This window comes from Eptatretus burgeri, chromosome 9 (genome assembly GCF_056783735.1).
Source record: "Eptatretus burgeri isolate ZD-2024b chromosome 9, Ebu_testis_v1, whole genome shotgun sequence".
NCBI lineage: Eukaryota > Metazoa > Chordata > Myxini > Myxiniformes > Myxinidae > Eptatretus > Eptatretus burgeri.
The window spans coordinates 45,652,742-45,678,105 of record NC_140969.1 but is presented as its reverse complement, the minus strand read 5'-3'; the positions used below and the strand labels follow the sequence as shown (position 1 = coordinate 45,678,105).

The following is a 25,364-nucleotide window of genomic DNA, read 5'->3' as shown; positions in this document are numbered from 1 at the left end:
CAGACACACACCCAGCAAAATAAACCCAATTAAAAGAAAAGGGGACCTTTTGCAGCCAGGAAGGGAGGGAGCTGAGGTCGCAGTTCTCGGTACCTGAGAGTTTCAGGGGAAGGGATGCTCCGTGGTTCGGCACCTGACAAAGGTTGAGTTGTTCAGCCACCACCGTACGTGTGGAGTTCGTGTCCGTGAAGGAGCTTGAGTGGAGAGTGCAGGCCGCCGAGGCGAGACGTGGGTAGACACTTCGCAACAATGCCAACGAACCCACCGAACTCTCCGACCACCAAAGAACCAACGACCTTCCTTCTTTCTTTCTCAAGACCCTTCCACCAATTCAACCACCCAACAAAACGAACCCTAAAATCCAACTACGAACTCCACGAACTCTAAGCACTCAACTCTCCTCTGAGGATCGCTTCGTACTTTATAGATACCCCTGGGCGGGGAGGGGCCTTGGCGAAGCTGACATCGTCGTCCGTCCCGATTGGACAGGGCCTTCGTGGGGTCCGCCTTTTCTGGGCGGGGTTTCGGCCAGGCTGACAAGCCCACCCACTCCACGTGCATGAGGACCCGCCAAGAAGGAACTACTGCAAGATGTTGCCTCTAAAAACGAGTTGCTGGTTAGGCGAGTAGGCGGTGAAGCGCTTGTCCAGCTCAAACGAGAGTAGCAAGCGAGAGGAAGGTACTGCGGCTCCAACAACAGGGGAAATAAAATAAAAGGGGAGAAATGATTTATAATCCTAACTAAAAGCCCATCGCTACGCATCCCAGTGTCTTCCCACTACACACAAGGGAGGGATCTATCTGCACATATACTATTGGCATAACTAACTTCGTGACAACTGTATGTTTGTATGCATACAGTTCCGAGAACCGGAACTATTTTCCGTTTGAATGAAATTACAAGCCACTCTACTGAATATTGCTTTTTCATTTGCTGTGGGTAATGATTGTCCAATCCCTTTCCACCCTTCTAGGCATGATCCAGATTGTCCAGGATGGTACAACCATTGCCAAGATCCAACAGAGCAAGGTGGGAAACACGGGTGCCTTCAAGGATGAGGTTCTGCATCAGTGGTTGCAGGAGAAAAGTCCAAATCAGGATCAGGTGAGTCTTTATCATCTGGTATATTTGTTTTATTTCACTGATCTTTGCGAGATAATTATTGAGGAAAGTGATGCGAACCGAGGAGAGCGAAAGTGCAGAAGATGATATTGTATGTGACAGAATTGGTAGTATTAGGGTGATTGTAAGTAGCTGTGAGTCAATGCTGCTATGTATATTCCAGCTCGTTCTTGAGAAGTTTGTCCACTCTTGCGCTGGTTACTGTGTGGCTACATATGTGCTTGGTATTGGTGATCGACACAATGACAACATCATGATTACTGGCTCAGGTGAGGAAGCAGAGAACCACAAATGTCAAATGACTGTAATGGGTTTGCTGAATCAATCTCTTTCTTTGTTGTATGAAAGTGTTTTGTTCCATAGCATATTGTGCTCAAGAGTCCGTAGTGCCAAGCGATGTATATTCAGAATCGCTAAGCTTTTGGACACAATCTCAAGGCATCATGATATTGCTTCCCTCTATTTGCAAGTTTTATTTGTCGTTTCATGAGTGAACAGATTAATTATGAGGGTAGTTCAAGTTTGATGTAGACAGTTGATTAAATGCAGAGGAATGGAGGTAAAAACTATTTTTAAGACAATTTGTCTATCGTGCTGGTCATCAATTCCAATAATCCCTTGTTCCGTGGTTTGATGCAAGTGCTGAAAATCCAAGGTGATGGAATGTGCAATAAGAAACGGTGGAACATTCTTTAATAAATACCTGGTCAACAAAAATATCATACCTCATAAAATTTAGTTTATCATCTGCACAACACAAGACTGTCTGTCAAGAACATCCGATATGGGAAGGGGCTAATTAAATTATCAGTCGCTCAACTCCCTATGTAGGGAAGGCATGGATACTCTATTAGTTTAATACAACACAAATCCTCAAATACATTCACGAAGATACAAACTTATCAACCTGTAAAGTACCTTCGAGGAATCTGTGGAGGATTTCACATCCAAGAACACACATGAAACATTTGGACAGCATCGCTGAGCTATAAAACTGACTGACTCAAAATAGCCTGATTGTACTTCTTCTTATTCTTCTTTTCAGTCAGCCTAACTTAAAATTTGTTTAAGTTAAGGACTTGCTTTAAACACGAATGTACTGCATTTTATAGGGGGAAGGTCCATGACTACTCAGATTTTTCACAACTTGAAAGGATTCCACGTAAAGTAGGCATAACTGTATAACTACACTGAGTAATATTGTTGCGGGGCCGGGTATCGGCTGCGAGCATGACCGCTAGATGGAGCAGTAGAGTCAGCTCGACCAATCACCCAGAATTTAGATCGTACTTTTTCGGAAAACTCCAAGAAGTACGGGTCCCTTATCGGACCGTGAAGCGTCAATATTTCTTCCACGTGGTACAGGGTTATTTGCCAATTTTCAAAATACCTAGAGACCACGTGGCGATTTACCGAGTCTCCACACCCTCAACGGCACCTGTACTTAACGAGCCGCTAGCGCACTCGAACCGCGTGTGACGCGGACGGTCACCAAAGTCCCGTCGGTCCAGATGTCCCCTTACGGCAGCACAACGGCCTTGCTAATTTTCCAACACGCAGCACACTAAGCCAATGGAGGAAAGGACACAAACGAGCTGATACATTTCACAAATGGGGATATTTATTAACAATAGGGAAATGAGGGGAGCACGTAAGGGCAGAGTTATCCGAATATTAATAAGCACGAATGTATAAGCAAAAAGCACTTAACAATTCATTACTTAGCAGACTGGCACCACAAACACACAAAAGCACACACCCAAAAGAATCGGACCCAAAGTGGTCTTTATTCGGACCTCCAGCCCAGAGGACAGTCGAGCTGAAGACCAGATTCTGCCTTGGACCTGTCCACCTCATGTGGTCTTCGCGTTGAGTCGACCTGGGCACCAGCGAGAGGCGAGCCGCGATCAGATTTTTCAACTCCGCTCGGCGCTTGCCCTGGCAATCAAAACCTCTCCGTATCCCTTCGAGAGATGGCGCGCACCCTTGCGGCTCCGGTGGTGGACGGTGTCTCCAAGCTCTTGATAATCGGGAGGAGGAGGAGGAAGAAGACGACGACGACTAAGACAAGACCAAGACCAGCTCTGCGAGGATTCTCTGTTCCTTTTTATCCTCTCCGGCGTGCTCACTCAGGCGTGGATCATTCTCGGGTGGGGCTCGCTCAGGCGTGGATCATTCTCGGGTGAGGCTCGACCTTTCCCCTACTGAGCGTGCGGCCAAGCAAATCAGTGGGTGGGGCATGAGCTTTCCCCTACTGTGCACGCCGAGAATGCCGGGAGCAGAGGATTTTTGCTGTTGTTTTATTTGGAGCTGTAGTAGTCCGCAGCTGTTGGTGTTGAAATAAAAGGAAATCCTAACTATCAAAATAACTTCACAGCACATGAACATTTAATTACCCATTAGACAAGGGACGGGAAGCTATCTATCCACATTTACTTATCGATATAACTGAGCTATAGGAACCTGTATGTTGCGTGCTGTAAACTTCCAAATCCACAACAATATAAGGGAGTGGTGGGCAGGACCACGATTGTCAATCAGCCTGGTGGGAGCGGGGCCACAGCGACGATAAACCGAGGGCCGATAACACCGAAATGGATGTGGTTACCTGTGTAAAATGATGTAAATCTGACAATAGCGACAACAGAAAAGCACTTTTTAAAACAGCTGTGGTTAATTGTGGAATATTACGTACAGTCCAACAACCATCGTTGACAGATGAAGGATAATTATCTGTGTAAATAAAACCGAAAAACACGGTGAAGCCTCGGTCGATCCATGTGAGTAAATTTATTAATTACGTCCAGTTTGAATGTGAGTCCTGTACTGTACTTCGATCGATTTTACTTTTTAATTTCCGAGGAATTGAACTGTGAGTGCATCGCTTAGTTACATATTATTGCACCGTGACTACGTCTCCACCTTTCAATTTGATCTTTAAACCTTTCAGACCAATAAACCCTGATGATACTGATAGTGCAAATTCCACATGATAATTTTTTGTGACCATCCCTACCTTGTTTACATAGTTTTTGGCTATTTCTACATTCTTTTACATTAAAAAAAAATGTTTTATTCTTTCTTGTTGGATAACAAAGGGAAGGAGCTGACAAGATTATTGTGAAGGGAAGGGGGCGATGAGATATTGAAGGTAAAGGGGATGATGTGGAGATATTGAAGGTGAGGGAGGTGATAAGGAGTTGTGAAGGTAAAGGTAATAGTATGAAGAAGGTAAGGTGCTGATAAGATAGTGAAGAGAAGACACTGTAAGGGGGATAAGGAAGGGGAAATGCTTACATGAGAATAAAGAAGCCAAGGTGTTGATGAGGGTATAACGAATTAATGAAATGGGCTGATAATGGGATAAATAAGTGATTGGGGCTTTTTGGTGGATGATGCCTGGTGTTGGCTTAATGGTTAGGGTTGTGGGCTTGGGATCCCAGGATCCTGGGTTCAAATCCTGCTTGTCTGTTGAATTAATACCAGGTGGGGTTGACTCAGCCTGTCATCCTTCTGAGGTCGGCAAAATGAGTACCGGCTTGCTGGGATGATTGAGCCATTCGAGTATCCTATGTCGGAGTGGCGACCCATCCAGGATTGTGCCCAATAGCCAAGGAGACTGCTTTGACAGCACCAATGCTCTGTACAAAGTATGGTCCCAATGGATGGATGGATGGATGAAGGATGATGAAAGGAATGAATGTGCTGATAAAGGAATTATGTGAAGCATGGGCTCATAAGGGGATAAAGAGAAAAGCTACATTCCAAATGTAACATTATATTGATTATTTTGTTTGTGTCTCCTCATTCATTATGACTGCAATAAAAGTTTTTCCATTTTTTTTTTTCTACAATATACTTTTGCTTGATGATAGTATTAAGGTTTGTGACCCCATGTAGTTTCATTGAAAAAATATATATATATTTCTTTCATTTACCAACTCAAGGCAACCTCTTCCATATTGACTTTGGTCACATCCTTGGAAATACCAAGAGCATACTCGGAGTAAACAGAGAGAGGGTCCCATTTGTGCTTACTCCAGATTTCCTCTATGTCATGGGAGCCTCCAGAAAGGAAACAAGTGCTTGCTTCAATAACTTTCAGGTGATTATGCACACCGCCAGAGGGTCGACATGATTTGTGTGAGTGCACTTGTGTCAATTTCATTGATGTCATCTTGACGTGGGTCAAAGGATGAGTTTAATCCCTCTCCAGGCTGGATTGCCAGTGTTGAGGACACCGTGAGCGTTTAAGCCTTAAAATAGTTGCTTTGCAATGTGCAATGTGCATATTTAATTGTGAATTTTGTATTATGTGGTGCAAGTTTTCTTTTTTCGTTATTTGTATAAGCTTTTCAGCCCAAAATGGCAAACTACTACCATTTATTCTCAAATGTGAGATAAAGTGACCATTAATGAGAACAACACAAATTAATTTGTTTTTCTCCATTTTCTTTGTCCATTTCCACTGATAACTTTGCAGGAGATCTGCATGAAAGCGTATCTGGCATTGCGTCAGCATACTGACCTGCTTATTACTTTGTTCTCCATGATGGCTTTGACGGGAATGCCGGAACTGAGCTGCAAAAAGGACATTGAATACATGCGAGAAGCGCTCATGGTGTCCCGGCGTGAGGGTGATGCCAAGAAGCACTTCTTGGAGCAGATAGAGATTTGCAGAGACAAGGGCTGGACTGTGCAACTCAACTGGTTCATTCACTTGTTTCTTGGCATTAAGCAGGGAAGCCCCGGCAAAAACAACCTCCTGTGATGGAATAGCCACCCCCTCTCCCTCTACACACACACATACACACACACACACACACACACACACACACACACACACACACACACACACATACACACACACACACACACACACTTTGTAGTTTCACGTTCCTTGTTTTATAACTTTTTAGCCAGTAAAGTGAAACACCGAGGAAATCCCAATGTTATTGGGGAAGAATTTTTCAATTCGCAGGTTTCACAGATTATTCAAACAAGGTGAGAATGTAAGCCTGTTGCAATGGGAGAATTTGGTTGAACCCCTCTGCAAGTGGAGACGACATGGCATGCACAAATGATCGAAAGGAAATTGTTTTGGCACAGCAGAGGAGTTCAAGATCATTGAATAATGCTGCATAACTTGGTTACGACTCATTGACGATTGAGTTATGCAGCTTTCTCTTTTTATATACAAAGTCTAGACTACAGAGCAAGATGATGGAAATAGACGATTATCATACTGACGGCATGGAGGTTGGAAGCAGATGGACACAGGGCAGGCAGTCAGATGAAGCAACAGGAAATGAAAGGGAGGAGAAGGCCTGCAGGCAAGAGGGTGCATACTGGAAGGGATAGTGGGGGGAGGGGGGTAGAAAAGATGGGTATGAATGGAAAACATAACATGGAAAACGATGCGTTTGCGTATGCCGAAAATGAATACATTTTGTGTTTCTACTGCTTTTCCTTTCTTCGTTTGTATGCAGCACAACGTTGCAGGGTAGCATCATTGGCTGAGGGAACGGCTGTGCTGCTGATGCAATGCCCTCTGCTAGTTAGGGCAGGGATTTGGAATTTGTTCATGACGCCCGCGATAGCTCGCCTACTCTTCGCAAGCGACACCCTGGGATCTTTAATGTCCACCAACGAATGCTGGCAGATGTGACGCCCGTTTAACGTCTATCAGAGGGGGCGGCACACACATTGATGAATTGCATTGCCTGTGAAACACTGGGATGACAGTTTATAGCTGGGTCGGGATTCAAACCCAGGCTGGACAGCTGAGTGGTGACTGTGCGTACCTCGAAGCCATCCTGTCAGCCCTCCTACTTTCCATTACATAGCAATACATCGCAATCTTGAATGCTTCCACTCCTTTCCTTTAACATAATGAATATAAATACTTGACTAAAAACGAGTTGCAAACTCCACAGTCAAGTTCCTTATCATATTGCTTTGTTTCACAATGATCTTGAATGTGCCTTTGCTTTGTATCATATCATAAAGTGACCTTGTGCAGTATTTTTACTGCAGCAAAACCCTCAGTATTGGTATCTAGAGCTTACACTGCTCGAGACCAAATACAAAGCTTGGTCTAAAGGTTACTCGAGGGATGTTTGACATCCACAAGTAAATCCAAGCAGACATGATAGCTAATTTGACATCCTTTCTGAAGGACGTCCTGCAAGCCAAGCATCAGGATGGCTGTTTGTAACTGTCCCAGCAACTAAATCCTGATTAAACAGCTCAAAGGCAAGTATGCTACCTTCTGAGATATCTTGACATCCCCACGCTGCAACGGGCAATCCATGATACTTGCATCCAACTACTGTACTAACCTGGTTTGAATGCTTAGCTTCTGAGCTCCTTGGGATCAGGTGCATTGAGATGGATATGTTTTCTTGTAAAAAAAAAAAAAAACTGGAGCTGATATGACGTTTAATAATTTGCCTCCTGTTGACTTTCCTCGACCTTCATTGTACATCTTTAAATGGTACTGATTCATTGGGTGAAATTCTTTGAAGATATGGCTTGAAGCCAACTTCCAGGACTTGGTTCCAAATGGAAATTTTGAATATAACTTGACATCTGATTTCAATGCTGCATTTGGTCAGTGTTTACCATAATTGTAATACCATGAAGGTTGCTTTGTACATTATTGATTAAATATTATGAATTTGATTTGTTACTGCTGTTAGTACAATGGAATACAAACCTTACAGTACAATGGAATACAAACTTTAATAATAATAATGATGGAGGCCCGTCCGCTTGACATAGCTTTGGGGTATTCACGACAAGTCGAGAGACATTTCAAGGCTACAACAAATCCTGAAAATAAAATAGGCCGCTACTCTGTCACAGGAAACTTGACCGAAGGTGCAGGAATTTCTAATTTGTTCAAGGTGTCAGAGATGACTTGCTTCCTCTTCATGAAAGCCACTGTGGGATCTTAAACATCCACTCTCTGGCTAAACGTCCTACCGACGGAGGACACGCACACTGATGCCTCACCCTGCATGTGCAACACCAGCGTGATAGTTTACAGCTCGATCGAGATTCAAACCCAGGCAAGACCGCTCAAATGTGAGTGCACATACTCCTAACTTATCCTCCCAGCCATCTATACTTGTAAAAGGCAAAATCTCTGTGTCTGTCTCTCTGTTTGTATGTGTTCTATACACAGCCACACCTTTTAAGTTACAAGCCTCAAACTCAGGGTATAAGTACAAATTGATGTGGGGGGTAACATAGGCTATGTGGCCGTAGCCTCACATGGGGATGTGGGGTTGGGGGTGGGGAGGAGGGTGTAAATTCTCCTTGTAAATGTGTACCATGTAGTGTAACCTGGAGGTGGTGGTGGTGGCAGAGGGTATTACAATTTCAAAATTTCCTTTGGCTACAATGTTACAAATTCACGTTTCTCTTCCCGCGCAACGCCAGGAAAATCAGCTCGTCTTAAAATATAATGCTGTTAATGTGTGCAGATATTTTGAAATGTGTGAAAATCATTGCCAATTTGATTGGACCTGTTTACAAAGAAAAAGTAAATAAAGAAAAGCAAGTTTAACTGATCGAACACAACACTCAGCATGACTGATTGGAAACTAGTTCTTGTGGAAATTAATTTCCATTAAAAATGTTTTGTCTTGGGTACCATGTATTTATTCTGCCTTTTTCAAACTTTTCTTTGTAAATTTGGAAACTATAGCAAAACCATTTTATTGGCTTCCAAGCCGACAGGTGAGAAGCCTATTGTTCTTGTTGACAACTTTTGAAAAAACGGTTACAGCTGGCGATGCCAATCTATGAGTGTTTATAACACACACACATTGGGAATGGATTTTAATGGATCCTCATGGATTTTGTTTTTTGAATTCTGTCCTGTATTGGTGGCCATCTTGGATTTTGCTCAAAACTTAAAACAATATTTTTCTGCAGAACTGCTAAACCAATTGCCATGAAATTTGGCAAACACCTAAAGCATGCCAACACCATATTGAATTGTGAGTTTGAAGCTTCTACTCTTAAAAACTCTGGAAGCTGGTCACGTGTTCAAATGGTCGCATGAGCACGACTGTGGTCGCTGAAGTAAGATGGCCTCCAGAGTTTGATTTTTTTTATCAAACCGGATAACGTCACTGAATACTCCATGAGCTGGGCTTTACTGTGATTTATAGGTTGTTCATGGATGCTTTATATTTTTATTTTACGAGCCAAAATGTACATCCCTCTTTGCAACACCTCAGCCAGCACACGCAGATCTCTTCCAAGGCTTGGGACACCAACTTAACAACAACAAAAGAAATGTATTCAATGTCTGATACCATTTTCACAGTCTCGAATGATGTCTAAAAGTCGACTGGCAGAGAATTTGGAAAAATGAGATGTTTTTAGCATTTTTGGGTTTTATCGCATTATCTGTGATAAACCTAGCACACCAGAGTTGTTGCTGCCTCTGAGGTAAAATGGGCCTTAAAGTATGACTCTCACCAAATCAGATAACATCATTCTACAGCCTGGCGTTGGCTTAGTGGTTTAAGGGTAGCTGGCTTGGGATCTTAGGGTCCTAAGTTTGAGCCCCGTTGGCCACTGAATTAACACCATGTGGGGTTGACTCAGTCTGCCATCCTTCTGAGGTCAGTGAAATGAGTACCAGTGTACTGGTGTAGGGGCACTGCATCAGCAGCATAGTTGTGCCCCAACAAAATGATATCGACCTTGCAGCCAAGCTGCCACATGCAAGAAGAAGAAGATAACATCATTGAATGCATCGTGAGTTCGGCTTTCGTGGGTATGTGGATTGATGATGGAGGTTTTATATTTCACAATTCTGTGAATATAAATGACTGCCCCTGTGATAAAATGACCTCCAAAATTTAGCTTTATAAAAGTGGATAATCTATTATATAAAAGGAGCTTGTTCTCTGTGTGCGTGCTTGCGTCCGTCCTTCAACATTGTGCATTGTTGTTTCCACTATTATATATCTATAATTCCAGCAATGTGTGTGTGTGTGTGTGCGTGCATGCGTGCGTGCGTGCTTGTCTGTGACCGCTGTTTCTCAAAAAACCACCGGTCCGATCTAATTGAAACTTGCCAGATATATTGCTGAGGACCTGAGGATGTGCCTTTTCAAGGTTTAATATTAATCGGACAAGCGGTTCCCAAGTTATTGCCATTTATTTACCAACCAATGACAAGACACGTTGCTGCGTGGGCGTGGCCGATGGGGGAAGAGAACCTCAGACGCGTTCCCCATTACCCCTTACAACGTACGGACTTCCGGATAATGATGACTTCGTGTATTCTAATAATTTCTCGATTTCTTATGCGCATTTATAGATAAACACAATGCCCCAAGTTATGTACGTTTTCATATCAGACGGTGCATAAATTTCGGTAACATCAGATTGAGCTGGTATGCTCCGAAGCAGGAAGTATTTTTTTTTGCCCCAAGTTATGATCGTTTTCATATTAGACGGTGCATAAATTTCGGTAACATCAGAGTGAGCTGGTGTGCTCCAAAGCAGGAAGTAATTTTATTTTTTTTTTTTTTACACGAAGGGGTTTTTTTTTTCTCTTCTCTTCTCTTTGTGTTTTTCCTTGCGATGACATGGTGAAAAGGCAAAATAACTTGGCGCTAATTGAATAATTGGCCATAAAAACTAAATTGCGAATAATCGTAACTGCGATATGCGAACTTCCGGACAGTGAGGACTTAACTTCCGGACTTCCGGATAGTGACGAGTACTGTATGCTTTCTCGATTTATCGACTTACTGTATTCGATCTTACTGTATGTATATATCGCCAGGTTCCTAAGACTGAGTTGCACAATGAACCTACAAAACCCTGACCGCGTTACCGATATGAAGCAGCAAGGCGAGAAGCACAGCAGCACTACGCAGCAAAAGCGCCCCCAGGCGGCTCATGCTTACATGCCCTCCGGCGAGGTCACGGCGACCTCCCGAGCAAACCTCCGCCGGCACCATCAAACGCCTACGGCCGACAAGGCGGCACATCTCCCCCAGCCAGACCTGAAGCAGATAAACATTCCGAGGCCGGAAGCCCGCTGTCTGGAAGCCGTGGCGCCAACGCCAGACCGGACTGACCTTGGGTGGGGGGGCTGAACAGCGCCGTCGGCGGGATGCAACAAATGCCCCATAACAACCCACGCACCACAATCAGTTGAGATTCCAACGCACGTCCAAACGGCCTCGAGAGAGAACAGAGAGCTGCGCCCCAGGCGCCAGGCACGTCTGACCTTGCCGAAACCAGAGGTGGGGGTAATGTTGAACAGCGCACCAGCCCTGGCTCCGAGTCGATCTCCGAGACCCACACGGCAATTAGACGGTAGCCATTCCATACAAACCACCCCTTAAACTCAGGCTCGTCATAAATCAATAAGAACATCATTTGTGCCATTGCAAACTCCTTTTTCCGTACAGCGCGTTTCCCCGATGAAATCCCTGCATATGACACAGTAACCACCCGTGGCCCGGGGCAATGGGAGGCCAACAAAACCTCTTTATTTGCCACCATCGCTCCCAAAGCCTCCACATCACATTGATCATAATGCAAATGCCATCGATTGATCTCAGCCAAACCCACTCTCACACAGGACCCGTCGGCATTTATCTCAATACCATTAAACCGCATCACTTGAGCAATTAAAAACAAACATGCAATGAACAGCAACCCATAACCCACAGCGCGTGTCCGTCTCCCGGCTGTCATCTCGATGTTGCGAACCGTGACTTTCTTGAACGCGACGGGCTCGCCGCAACTCCCCGTTGAAACTGCCCGAACAACACAGGCGCACATTGCATCATGAGCACAGCCGAAGCGCGAGAGCTCATCGCGAGAGCTGGCACGGCTCCCGTTGCTCCCGAACCGCACATCACCGTTGCAGACAGCAACGAACCGCCGCTCCCGTTGCATCGATGCGGCTCCCGCCGCCAGAACCTCGCCCTCGGAACTCGAAGAAAGCATCGAAGGGAGCACCGGCGCACCTGGAGGTACGAACTGGAGATCCAGCCCGAGGTGCGTCAACCAGCCCCGACCCAAAAGGGCGGGCCCCTCCCCTCGCACCACGAACCTCGGAAGCGCAACCCGCTGGCCCCGCTGGGCAACCACGACGTGCGCCCCGCCAACCGCCGGCAGCGCTTCACCGGCATACGTGTGCGATGCGAGGGCAGCACGAGTGGCCTCAACTCGACACCCGATCAGTGCCCCGATCACTTCGACCTCCACTGGCATCGGTCCTGTCACCGTCGGACCAACTGAAACCAGGCTCAACATGGGCAGCATCAGTGCCCGGTCACCTCAACCTCCCCTGCCATTGATCTTGTCACCTCCGGACCAATTGAAGGCAGGTCTAACATCGGCAGTATCTCCCGTTCCGGGTCGCTGGGATCTCTGTGCCCAGGCTGAAAAACTCGATCCGGGGCGTTACCGTGTACGCCATGCACCGAACACCGTACCGGCAGTAGGTCTCGACCCGGGACGGAAGGATCGCTTCGCACACCGCCATCTATGACTGTTATGATGGGCGATGACTCTCGGCACACACACCGTAGACGTCCCCGAGTGCTCAGACTGCCGTCCGAGTGATTGCATTGCAACGCCCGTCCACGACCCGCGCCGCAGACCGTGCGCGCGGCCGTGCGCGCCTGGAACATCGCGCTGACCTCCGGATCATCTGCTGCGCACCGACCATCGAGACCCCGGACATTCCTCAGAGCTTGCGCGACGTCCAACGCCGCGTCCGAGCTGAACTGCGTGTCCACGTTCTTTAGCCGTGACCTTGCAGAAATCATTCCCCAGATTTGTCGTGCCTCAATTAAACGAACTCCGAGCGCGGCCGTTGTCCACTCGACGTGACCGAAGTCGACTCCGACGAAGGCGGACACGCGTCCGTGCGCTGCGCCCCGACTTCCTGTCATGCCTGAGCTGGCCAAGCTGGCGAGCCTCCTGGCTCCGGAGCCTGTGCGCGTGGCGAGCGAACCTGCGATACGCTCTTCGCGATGCGTACTCCTCCAGAACCTCGAACCGCGCGGGGTGCGCTGAGTTACTCGCTGCCGATCCGAACCCAAACACCCTGCACACGCCGATCCGAACATCCTCGTCGCCAATCTGTGGTGTCGTGGTAGGGGTGCTTAGAAGGCAGACACGAGCGGAGGAACAGTCGAGCCCGGCTTTGTTGCACCAGCGGGAGCGCGGGCGTACTTTGCCCGCAGCTCTCCCTTATTACGTACTCAATGCACTCACGAGCCGCGGCGACTACGGCACCCACTACGACGCCTCAGGCGGCGCGCACTCCTTATATCCCTGGCAGACACGATGATCACGCCGACCGACTAGATCCCTGGCAGACACGTGATCATCGTGTCTGCCAGGGATATAAGGAGTGCGCGCCACCGACCACTCCCCCCACCATCATGCCCTGCCCCGCAGGCCCGCAGGCTACACAACATTATCGACTTACTGTATTCTTTCTTTCTCGATTTTGTTAAACACAATGCCCCAATCCAGTCGTTGTTTACGACAGCGAAGGAACGAAGCTGCGCATCGTGCACGTGCAATGGAATCTAACGAAGCACGAGCTGCTCGCTTGGCAGACAACACTGAACGCGAGGCAAGGCGTCGTGCAGAAGAAACGGATGAAGAACGCACTGCTCGCTTGGCAGACAACACTGGACGCGAGGCAAGGTGCTGTGCAGAAGAAACGGGTACGGGCACACGCACGTACGGGCACGTGAGAGCGAAGGAACGGCCTGTGCGGTTGTTGTTTCTGGCACGCGGTTTGAATTTTTTTTTGTTTTGTTTGCACGTACGGCCATGCAACTACGGGCATGCACTTGTCTATCTATAATTCCAGCAATCTGTGTGTGTGTGTGTGTGTGTGTGTGTGTGTGTGTGTGTGTGTGTGTGTGTGTGTGTGTGTGTGTGTGTGTGTGTGTGTGTGTGTGTGTGTGTCTGTGACCGCTGTTTCTCGACAACCACTGGTCCTATCTAATTGAAACTTGCCAGATATATTGCTGGGGACCTGAGGATGTGCCTTTTCAAGGTTTGATATTAATCGGACCAGCGGTTCCCAAGTTATGGCCATTTATTTACCAACCAATGACAGGACACGTTGCTGCGTGGCCGATGGGGGAGAGAACCTCAGCCGCGTTCCCCATTATGGGTTACAACGTATGGACTTCCGGATAGTGATGACTTCGTGTATTCTAATAATTTCTCAATTTCTTATGCGCATTTATAAATAAACACAATGCCCCAAATTATGATCGTTTTCATATTAGACGGTGTATAAATTTTGGTAACATCAGAGTGAGCTGGTATGCTCCGAACCAGGAAGTAAATTTTTTTTCTCTCTTCTCTTCTCTTTGTGTTTTTCCTTGCGATGACATTGCGAAAAGGCAAAATATGTTGGCGCTAATTGAAAATTGGCCATTAAAACTAATTGCGAATAATCGTAACTGCGATATGCGAACTTCCGGGCCACGCACATACAGGCACGTGAGAGTGATGGAACGACCTGTGTGGTTGTTTCTTGGTCGCGGTTTGAATTATTTTTTTTGTTTGTTTACGGGCACGTACTAGTCTATAATTCCAGCAATCTGTGTGTGTCTGTGATCGCTGTTTCTCGACAACCACTGGTCTGATCAAATTGAAACTTGCCAGCTCTATTGCTGGGGACCTGAGTATTTGTCTTTTCAAGGTTTGATAATATGGAATAGGCAAAGCCTAGAAGCAAACGTAGAATTCTTCTTGCATTAGCTTCTTAAATATATTAAATTAAACAGTCTTTTTGCTATGATTTTTCGGACATTTGTGCATACAACTTGTTCACAACTGTATACTTGCCAACTATACCGTGGTACATGTAAGCGACGCACAGCTGATGATTTTGACAGATCTGAGGTCAGTCAGGTGCATTGCAGACGATGCTGCTATTTCCAGTTACTTCGGCCTGGATTGGGGATCAGCGATCAAATAATGTAAATCACGATTAAAAATTATTTTTTGATGATGCGGGAGATATCTTTATTAAAATCAGTGGAGGAAATATACACCATGTCTGATATTTGGGTCTTTCATGTCTCCGATGATGCCTTTATCTCCCGGCATGCATCATTCCCCATGACAAAAACCGGAAGCAAAAAGGTCATAGCCAACGACACGGATTTCCAATTGCCAGGGTATTGTGTTGTTGTTGTTGTTGTTGTTGTTGTTGTTGTTGTTGTTGTTGTTGTTTCCTTTTCTCTCATGTGCACGCGTTAAGGATTAGGTAGACTTAAAACTGCTCGAGCATTTACTCTCGAGTTTTGTTGTTAATTTTTTAGTCATAAAGGTGTGATTGGGTAGACTATAGATCAAATTAATTGTTTGTGCATTTCTATAACCGTGATAACACCACTGCATATTACCTCAACATTACCTTCATAACTACACTGCCAAGAACAGGATCTCATGTGAAAAAAATAAATATTACCTCAACATTAAGTTTAACAACAACTACACCGCCGAGAACAGGATCTCATCTAAAAAAAATTATTACTAGAAGCGAACGTAGAATTCTTCTTACATTCGCTTCTGACTTTACCTATAACTTGTTCACAACTGTATACGCAATTTCCGGTTACTTCGGCCTGGATTTGGGATCAGCGATCAAATAATGTAAATCATGATTGAAAATTATTTTTTCATGATGCGGGAGATATTGGTTCACGAAAAAATATTTTCACAAAAAAAAAAGTGACCACTATATTCGTTATTGGTATGTCTGTCCCGAGCATTGCTCCGTGGGTTTTAATCCGATCCTGATAAAATTTTGGTGGGAGGTTTATATCATGATCCAGTTGTGTTTTCCTGAGAATGGGCGTGGTGTGCCCATTATGGGCCGAGCCACACCCAAAAAACGTGTTTTTAGGGGGTAGCTGATTTCAATTTGCTTCTTCTCCTCGGGGGTTTGTCGAATCTGACTGGTTTCGGTATTTGGTTTGCCCAATGGCACCTGCATAACCTCACGGAGCACGATTTTTCATTTTCATCCCAAGGTCAAGGCCACAAGGTCACAATCTTAGAAAATTGCAAATTGTGTTTTTAGGGGGTCGCCAATTTCAATTTGCATCTTCTCCTAGGGGGTTTGTCGAATCTGGCAGGGGTTTTGGAATTTGGTTAGCCCAATGGCACCTGCATAGCCCCACGGAGCTCAATTTTTCATTTTCGTCCCAAGGTCAAGGTCACGAACTTAGAAAATTGCGAATTTTGACATAAAAATCCATCTTCTCCTCGGGGTTTGTCGAATCTGGCAGGGGTTTTTGGTGTTTGGTTAGCCCAATGGCACCTGCATAGCCCCACAGAGCTCGATTTTTTTTTTTTTCATTTTCGTCCCAAGGTCAAGGTCACAAGGTCACTAACTTAGAAAATTGCGAATTTTGACATCAAAATCATATGACCGCCCAAACTTTGAGAGCTCGGATGACTATTTTTTTATGCATAATCTTGAGGTCATTCCCCACCTAAGGTCTTGAAACCATTTTGCTCTATCTCGAACACCTTGCCCGTGGCGCCCCCTTCAAGTTTGTTTTTACCCTGATTTCATCAAAGTATGGATAATCCGAGGAGTGTGAAATGCCATATAGCCTATATGACGTTATATTGTTCCTGGAATGTTCCAGAGGAAGTTTTTCACCAAAGGTCATAATCCTTGACATTTGACCTTTAAAGTTCACAAAGGTCAAATTTTCAAAGTTGTCGGAATCGAAACGGGTTTTCGACCTTCTTCGACGAACTAACTCCAATAAGCAAAAGCAATAGCACGTATCCTGTTTCCTTATCTTAATGTCCACAACATTGTTTTGTGACATTTAAAGGTTATGCAAAGGTCAAATTTTGAAAGTTGTTGAACGAAACCGGGTTTTCAACATCTTGCAGCTAATAACCTGTCACTCGTACCACATCATGTTGATTATTTTTATAACTTGGTCAAACATTATCACATTGTCTCGTCCTTGACTTCTGAAACAATCTACATCGTCAAATACCGCTCATGAACCATCGTCGTCTTCAGACTTGTCTTTATTAAAATCAGTGGAGGAAATATACACCATGTCTGATATTTGGGTCTTTCATATCTCCGACGATGCCTTTATCTCCCGGCATGCATCATTCCCCATGCAAAAAAAAAAAATCGGAAGCAAAAAAAAAACGGAAGCAAAAGGGTCATAGCCAACGACACGGATTCCAAATTGCCAGGGTATTGTGTTGTTGTTGTTGTTGTTGTTGTTGTTTCCTATTCTCTCATGTGCACGCGTTAAGTATGAAGCTCACTACGTTCGCTATTAATCGGACAAGTGTTTCCCAAGTTCTGGCCATTTATTTACCAAACCAATGACAAGACACGTTGCTGCGTAGGCGTGGCTGCAAAGGCCGGTGCGCGGCCGGCCGACGATGACGTCACGGGCCGTGCCGGTTACGATGGGGATCGGTGCCTTGGTTACTGTGACGTCGGAGTGGCAATGGTCAATGGCAGCGAATGTCATGGCAAGCAAAGACAGGGAGGTAAACCTGATTTTAATTTGGATTTTAATTAACTCTGTGTGTGTAAGTATCACAGCAGTTGTTACTTCAATGCAAGCGATAATTCGTGGAATGCATATGAACATTCCGTACGGGCACGCACCACTTCCGGATAGTGATTACTTATTGTATTCTAATAATTTCTCGATTTCTTATGTGCATTTATTGATAAACACAATGCCCCAATCCAGTCGTCATTTACGAGAGTGAAGGAACGGTCTGTGAGTTTGTTTGAAAGTTTTTTTTTCTTCTTCTTGTGGTTTTCACGTACGGGCATGCATGTACGGCCACGCGAGAGCGAAGGAACGGCCTGTGTGGTTGTTTTTTGTGGCTCGTGGGTTGAAAGTTTTTTGTTTTTTTTGCACGTACGGCCACATACTAGTATAGGACAATCTGCAGCGCAGCATGCACCTACATATGTATAGGCAGCATATAACCTCCACTCCCATTCATAATGGGAGTTCTTTTTTCTACAATTCCACAACTGCGGCTTCTTGTGCTACTCATACTTTCTGACTCAAAGTGAAAATTACAGGCAATCACTCACTCAGGTTAGCCCTCCTGATTTGTATCGGAAACAGGTGGTCCTCACCCCCTCTTTTAATACTGTAGTAAGCACAAAAAGTGTTCACAAAACACTGTATTTAACCATATTTGTTCCAATATAGTAAAGGCTGACAAGATGGTGCAGAGGTAGCGCACTTTCCTTTGACATGTCTAGTCTGGGTTTGATTTCCGACCTGAATATAAACTGTCAGACTCGTATCGGTGCTTTATTGACAGAGTATTGCATCACAGTGTACAGTCATTCGGGTGGACATTACCCTCAGTGTACAGCATTCATTGGTGGATGTTAAAAATCCCACGGTGTCTTTCATGAAGAGGTGGCGAGTTATCACCGGCACCCTGAGCAAATCACAAATTCCTCTAAGGCATAAGTTTAAGAGCATGATGAGGCCTCAAAAAAAAAAACAACCTTTATCTTTATCAAGAGAATCTTTTAGGCAGGTCATGCCAATACGATTGCACTGATTTTAAGGGTAAAACATTATTAGATGGCAACAAATGCTGCCAATATCTATCATACCTACTACAATGCAGGAGTGGTGCTGTCTGTCTGAACTGTCTCCGGATGGGTGTTGGGCTCTTTTGTGCCCGGAACCTGGCTGACACTGCAGATTGTGACTGTGGTGAAATACAGACAGTAGACCACTGGGTGGAGGAGGGGAGGAGAAACTTTATGGAGGATGGAATTCGATGCAACAGCTCACTGCTCTAACCAGGTATGACCATTTCACCAGCTAGTCTGCTCAACTCAAACCATATGAAGAAGAAAGATAAAATAAACTAGGGCTCATGGAACACCTTCCCCAAAGCAGTCTTGAGAAAAAAATTGTTTGACGGGGTCTGCGAACAGCAAATTTGAATGGTCGAGATGACGTAAAAATGATGTAATAATATTTTGTCCAAGTACTGCTCAACGACAAGTTTTTGAAATTGCCAAAAAGGTGATTCATGTTCTCATGTTTAAATATATAATTCCGTTGAAATAAAATAAAGATTTAAAAGGATGAAGGAAAAAAAAAATATTGGAAGTTGATGCAGCCTCTTTCGTACCACCTTATTTAACATGTTACATTAGTTATTCGTGCCTGTTGTTTGTGTCCTTTATGACGTCGCTAAAAACAGCAGGTTTACTGTTTGGAATGATTTTCAATTTAGTTTAACTGCCAGACAGGTGGACAGAGTAAAAACAAAAAACTCCACTCTGCGCAGTCGCGATCAGGACAAAATCAGAGCTAAACTCGTGCTAAACTACATGTTTGTTTTCCGATTCATGTTCAAAACACAACATTCCATTGAAAGTAAGTTGTTCCTCAATCATGAACTGATGTTTGTGGATGGACAGACTGACGTTTCCAAGTATTTTTGGCTTCTTTTTGAAGCTTTGTGAGCCATTTTAGGGAACGATCCTCATCTCGTATACATGATAAACTTTATATTGCACCAAATGCACCAGTTTCCAGGGGTTTCTGCACATGCGCACTGGGCATTCCGCGGCAGATTATGTCATTTTAGAAGTCACATATTGTTCAGCAATGAGGAAAACTATATTCTGTCTTGATCTGCATGATGCAGTCACACATTCTCCCTTGGGAGTGTACATAATCCCTGAACCGTTTACTGGAAGAGGCAGGGTGGGGCCTAGCGTTTAAGTCCAACATTTAGTCAGTTGGGATCTTGGCAAAATGTAGGGAAAATAAGGTTGTCTATAAATAGAGAGCGAAGTAGAAAGGAAGAGGAGTACATAAAATGTGATAGATGCTGAATGTGAGCCATATCATGAATAGAGGAAGCAGAGGGTACTCACTGTTGTAGGAAGTGTGAGGAAATAGCCCACTTGAGGATAGTTATTACAAGGTTGAAGGAACAGATAGATAAATTTCAACAAGTAGAAGAATGTGGAAACACTTGGAGATAATAGTTGGTTACAGATGTGGAGTGAGCTTACCGAGGAGATTGGCAATGGTGAGGGTGTAATGAGTACAGGCATTGGAGAGGGTTCAGCAGGAGCAGGCAGTGGTGAATGTTTTGGGAGTGGTGAGGATGCAGAGTGTGAAGGCAGTGGCGAGGGTGCAGCGAGTGTAGGCACTGGTGAGGGTACAGCAATCGAGCCACTTCAACACCACACCAATTTATCAACACAATATCAAAACTAGAGGGGGAGCACTCGGTAGAGTGCAAAACCTCCGCCGCCAATACTGCTGGGTCACTTAAGTGAACCTGATATCCTATTCATTGTAGGTCAAAACGGATCAGACTACTGAACCACGATTGAATAAACTAAACTAGATCGACACGCATGTAGAAATGCCCCCAAAAAAATCGAGATTCGGTGTGGTGGCCAGGTATTGACCGATGTATTGAAGCGCACATCAGGGACTGTGAAGCGTGTACAGAAAGTGAGAAATCTTCAGAACCAATGCAATCACAACTCCAACCCATATCTTGGCCAGAGAAACCATGGAGCCAGATTCAAGTCGACATTTTTGGTGAAGTAAATGTTGCTCCTTACAACCAAAGGTTCCTTGTTGTAATCCATGACCAACATTCAAATTGGCCAGAAATTGCTGCAACGTCAGTCGTGACGTCCACGACTATCATCAACATTCTCAGCGTGCTCTTTGCGATATGCAGCCAGACTGCCCGAAGTTATTATCATTGACAATGGCCCACAATTCATCTTGTGTTTTTGAATTCATCTTGTATTATTAGTTTGAAACGTTCTTGGAGCATACCGGGAAAGAGCATCATCGCACAGCCCGCTGCAACTCGTAATGTTACGGGGGAGTAGAAAGGTTAAACCGTGTGATCAAGCAAAGTCTCACCGCTCATTTGACAGATGGAAAGACATTCAAAGATGCAGTTCAAACCATTCTACAGACTTACCACTCAACACATGCTCCAACACAGCGTACCCCAGCTGAAATGATGATAGGTCGCAAACTCCTATATCCACTGGAAGCTCTGAAACCAATCCAAACATCAGGTAACACAGGAATAGCAAGTGCTATTCTAGAAAAGCAGCAACGGGAAAATGAGTATGCAGACCGATGTCGCAGAGGTAGACACTTTACCCTGAACTAAGGTGAAACGGTCTGAACTAAGCGACCGATTCATAAGCACAAATTGGCATCATCTCAATCACAGCCACAACATATTGTTCTTGCAACATATTTTTATTGGTAAAGCCGGTCCAAATACCTTCGTCCTCGAAGATGGTTCTCATTGGAATTCCCGGCGATGTGTTAGGTCGCACCTGGCTGGTCACCCCCATTTGAATTCAGATGGGAATTTTGATGCTGTTAACCTGCCTGATACTCCTCCTCCTCCTCCTCCTCCTCCTCCTCCTCATCCAGACCTGATCAGACAACCACCTCACCATCCAAGGCGAAATCGACATCCTCCAAGATACCGATCTGACTTTGTACCAAACTGAGTGCGATTTTAAGTTGAACTAATGGGAACTTCAACAGGTTCCAACACCTTAATTCATGGACATCATTGATCATATTTTGGTTTATTGGATGCTGTAGCTTCATTGTCACTAAGCCCCTTATTAGAGAGATTGTAATATTTAACCTTTTTATTATTATTATTATTATTTTTTGTATACCTTGTCGAGGCTTGTGTGAGAGCTAACACACAATAGAGAGCAAGGCGGGCATGAGACAAGAGGGGAGGGAGTGGGAAGGACAAAACAGTGGGGAACAGAGACATTAGGAGATCAGTGGAAGGAAGAGGGATGGGGCGGGGAACATGGGAATACAAGATGGACATTACAGGGACTTTCAGGAAGGAAAGCAAGGAATTTGAAGGAGGTGGGCTTGGGTGGATTATTGGGGGTAGAAAAGATTGAGTATTTGGATAGGGGATGATAAGAGGTGGTGGTGAACAGCTGTTTTGAAGGCATGGAGGGAAGAATGGGAATGAATAGAGTGAGGGAGTTTATTCCAAAGGTGGGAAAAAGAGGAATGAAAGAGTGAAGGTGAGCAGTGATTCGTGATTTTGGTAGTTTTACCAGAAGGGGGTTGTTGAGGGACCTTGAGCGCCTTGCGGAAATGTGGTGGGGACAAATCGCAGAGAGAGAGCAGGGGGGGAGGCTGGAGAGGAGACGGTAGAAGACAGAAAGACCACCGACCAGCCTGCGGTGAGTGAGTGAGAGGTCCAAAGACTCAGCCTCATTGCGGGAGATGCCAATGATCCGAAATGCCTTGGTTTTCACAGTGTGAAGCCGAGAAAGGTGAGGGGCAGGAGCACCAGCCCAGAGGGGAGAGTAGTACTCCATCAGGCTGCGGACGAAAGCTTTGTAAGTGGTCAGGAGCTCAGGTGGGCCGAGGAAGGACTTAACGGAGGATTCCCAGTCGGCGACTGGCTTTGGAGGCCAGATTTGAAATGTGGCTTTCCCAGGAAAGATCATGGCAGATAGTGAGACCCAGAAGCTTGAAAGAAAGGACTTCTTCCAGAGGATTGTTGAGAAAGTCAATGGGGGGAGGGGGGATTCCAGATGGTCCTTTTGGAGAGACATAGTGAGAATCCAATGTTTAAATTGATTTTCATTTATTTATTTTCATTCTGAAGGTGAAGAGATGTAATGTAAAGCAGTTCCTGCGGCTCGATCTGGATCGCATTGATCTCAAGAGAATTGCGATGCTGCTTTGCTTTGCAATAAAGGACAGTTATCTTACAGTTGGCTGCAATGCACGAGATGTGCTAACCCCGGTCCCTTGTGTTTGTGTGGTATTTCCGTCGGGATACAACAATTAAGAGATTCCAGAGGTTATGGAATGTGCGGAAATTATATAAAGACACGAACGTTTGCATCCCCGGCGTTTATAGCGAACGCAGTGAGCTTCATACTTAACGCGTGCACATGAAAGAATAGGAAACAACAACAACACAATACCCCTGGCTATTTGGAATCCGTGTCGTTAGCTATGACCTTTTGCTTCCGGTTGTTTTTAAACACTGTGCGGTGTATAAACACGATTGGGTTTTATTTCTATCTTGTGAATATTACTTAACGCGTGCACATGAGAGAATAGGAAAAACAAAAACAACACAATACCCTGGCAATTTGGAATCCATGTTGTTGGCTATGACCCTTTTGCTTCCGTTTTTTTTTTTTTTTGCTTCTGGTTTTTTTTTGTTTCTGGTTTTTGTCATGGGGAATGATGCATGCTGGGAGATATAGGCATCGTCAGAGACATGAAAGACCCAAATAATATCAGACATGATGTATATTTCCTCCACTGATTTTAATAAAGATATCTCCCACATCATCCAAAAAATAATTTTTAATCGTGATTTACGTTATTTGATCGCTGATCCCGAATCCAGGCCAAAGTAACTGGAAATTGCGTATACAGTTTTGAACAAGTTATAGGTAAAGTCAGAAGCAAATGTAAGAAGAATACTACGTTCGCTTCTAGTATTTATTTTTTTAGGTGAGATCCATTTTCCAGGCGGTGTAGTTGTCGTTGTGAAGGTAATGTTGAGGTTATATTAATTTTTTTAATTGAGATCCTGTTCTCGGCGGTGTAGTTGTTGTGAAGGTAATGTTGAGGTAATATTACATTTTTTAGGTGAGATCCTGTTCTAGGCGGTGTAGTTTTCGTTGTGAAGGTAATGTTAAGGTAATATTAATTTTTTTAGATGAGATCCTGTTCTCGGCGGTGTAGTTGTTGTGAAGGTAATGTTGAGGTAATATTAAATTTTTTAGGTGAGATCCTGTTCTAGGCGGTGTAGTTTTTGTTGTGAAGGTAATGTTAAGGTAATATTAATTTTTTTAGATGAGATCCTGTTCTCGGCGGTGTAGTTGTCGTTGTGAAGGTAATGTTGAGGTAATATTAATTTTTTTAATTGAGATCCTGTTCTCGGCGGTGTAGTTGTCGTGAAGGTAATGTTGAGGTAATATTAATTTTTTTTAGATGAGATCCTGTTCTCAGCGGTATAGTTGTTGTGAAGGTAATATTGAGGTAATATTTATGTTTTTTTCATATGAGATCCTGTTCTTGGCGGTGTACTTGTTGTTGTGAAGGTAATGTTAAGGTAATATTTATTTTTTCATAGCAAAAATACTTTAATTTGATATATTTAAGAAGCGAATGTGTAAAGAATTATACGTTTGCTTCTTGGCTTTGCCTATTCCATATTAAGCATTGCAATGTATCCAGCGATTCGTAGCTATGATGATCAGGCATTCGATATGCGAGGAAAGTGAAAAAAAAAAAACACAAAACTTTATTGTTAAGAAATCGTTGCTGCCTGCTCCAAGCCAAGGCATTGTTGAACAGACCAAAAAAAATGGCAGCTTCAGACTCGACTGAGCTGACAGAGGGCTGACCAAGATGGCGTCGCGCCATCTTGGTAAGGCTTATTTTGGTTTTTCGTGATGAGCACCTCCTAAATTATCTTCAAAAGGGATGTTTAAATTAACCCAAACATCTCGTTTTCATTCATACATCACCCCAGAGCTCCCTTAGTATGCATGCAAAGTTTAGGGCCACCAAGTTTCATGGTTTTGGTGTTATGGAGGAGATGGACGGACAGACGGACATTTATGATTATAAATAGAAAAGGAGCTCAGTCTCGGCGTGCCTGCATCCGTCCGTCAACAACGGTGGTGTAGGGGAAATCACTAATCAAGGAATACGGGTACCCCCTACACAATCAGCAGCGCAGTGTAGCAATACATGCATATACATCACATACACATACGTACATGCAGCATATAACATGTTGCATATACACACCTGAGGAGTTTGCGTCCACAGTTTGATCAAAATGAGGAAGAGAGGGGAGGGAGAGGAGAGGAGGGGAGGAGGGGAGATGAGAGAGGGGTAGGAGGTGAGAGAAGGGTAAAGGGAGATGGAGAGGAGGTGAGGGGGAGATAGAGAGGGAGAGGTGGAGGGGGAGAATTATTATTATTAATTAAAAAAAAATCTTCCTCTGAGTGTGTTGTATATTATTCGAAATTCGGCATCTTAAAAGGCTGTGATGAATATCCCATTAACATTATCCCCTTCCTGGCCCCTTGAGTGTACAGCGACGCCGGTATCTATACACCGCCTAAAGGCCTAATGTT

General features: G+C 44.5%; 2 protein-coding genes across 15 annotated transcripts in view; one reads left to right on the top strand and one right to left on the bottom strand.

Annotated features, from left to right (window-relative positions):
* The window catches only part of PIK3CG (phosphatidylinositol-4,5-bisphosphate 3-kinase catalytic subunit gamma), a 64,091-nt gene extending 56,284 nt beyond the window's left edge, over positions 1-7,807 (top strand). For all 4 annotated transcript variants that reach the window (XM_085895016.1, XM_085895014.1, XM_085895013.1 and 1 more), the window contains exons 9-12: positions 975-1,105; positions 1,287-1,392; positions 5,071-5,228; positions 5,607-7,807. In XM_085895016.1, the coding sequence (XP_085751142.1) occupies positions 975-1,105; positions 1,287-1,392; positions 5,071-5,228; positions 5,607-5,894 (683 nt within the window). In that variant the 3' untranslated portion in view covers positions 5,895-7,807. The remainder of the gene's footprint in view (positions 1-974; positions 1,106-1,286; positions 1,393-5,070; positions 5,229-5,606) is intronic.
* The window catches only part of LOC147020041 (uncharacterized), a 56,577-nt gene extending 31,337 nt beyond the window's left edge, over positions 1-25,240 (bottom strand). For 5 of the 11 annotated variants that reach the window (XR_015061623.1, XR_015061620.1, XR_015061618.1 and 2 more), the window contains exons 1-3: positions 25,033-25,188; positions 21,482-21,638; positions 21,167-21,244 (exon numbers count right to left, since the gene is read on the bottom strand). Coding sequence is in view for 4 of the 11 variants with exons in the window: in XM_085895041.1 (XP_085751167.1) it covers positions 18,490-18,622; positions 18,804-18,928; positions 20,229-20,368; positions 21,167-21,244; positions 21,482-21,554 (549 nt within the window). In the remaining 7 variants the exon portion in view is untranslated. The other 6 variants (XM_085895041.1, XM_085895043.1, XR_015061624.1 and 3 more) reach the window with 6 other exon arrangements.
* Between the last annotated feature and the right edge of the window lie 124 nt (positions 25,241-25,364).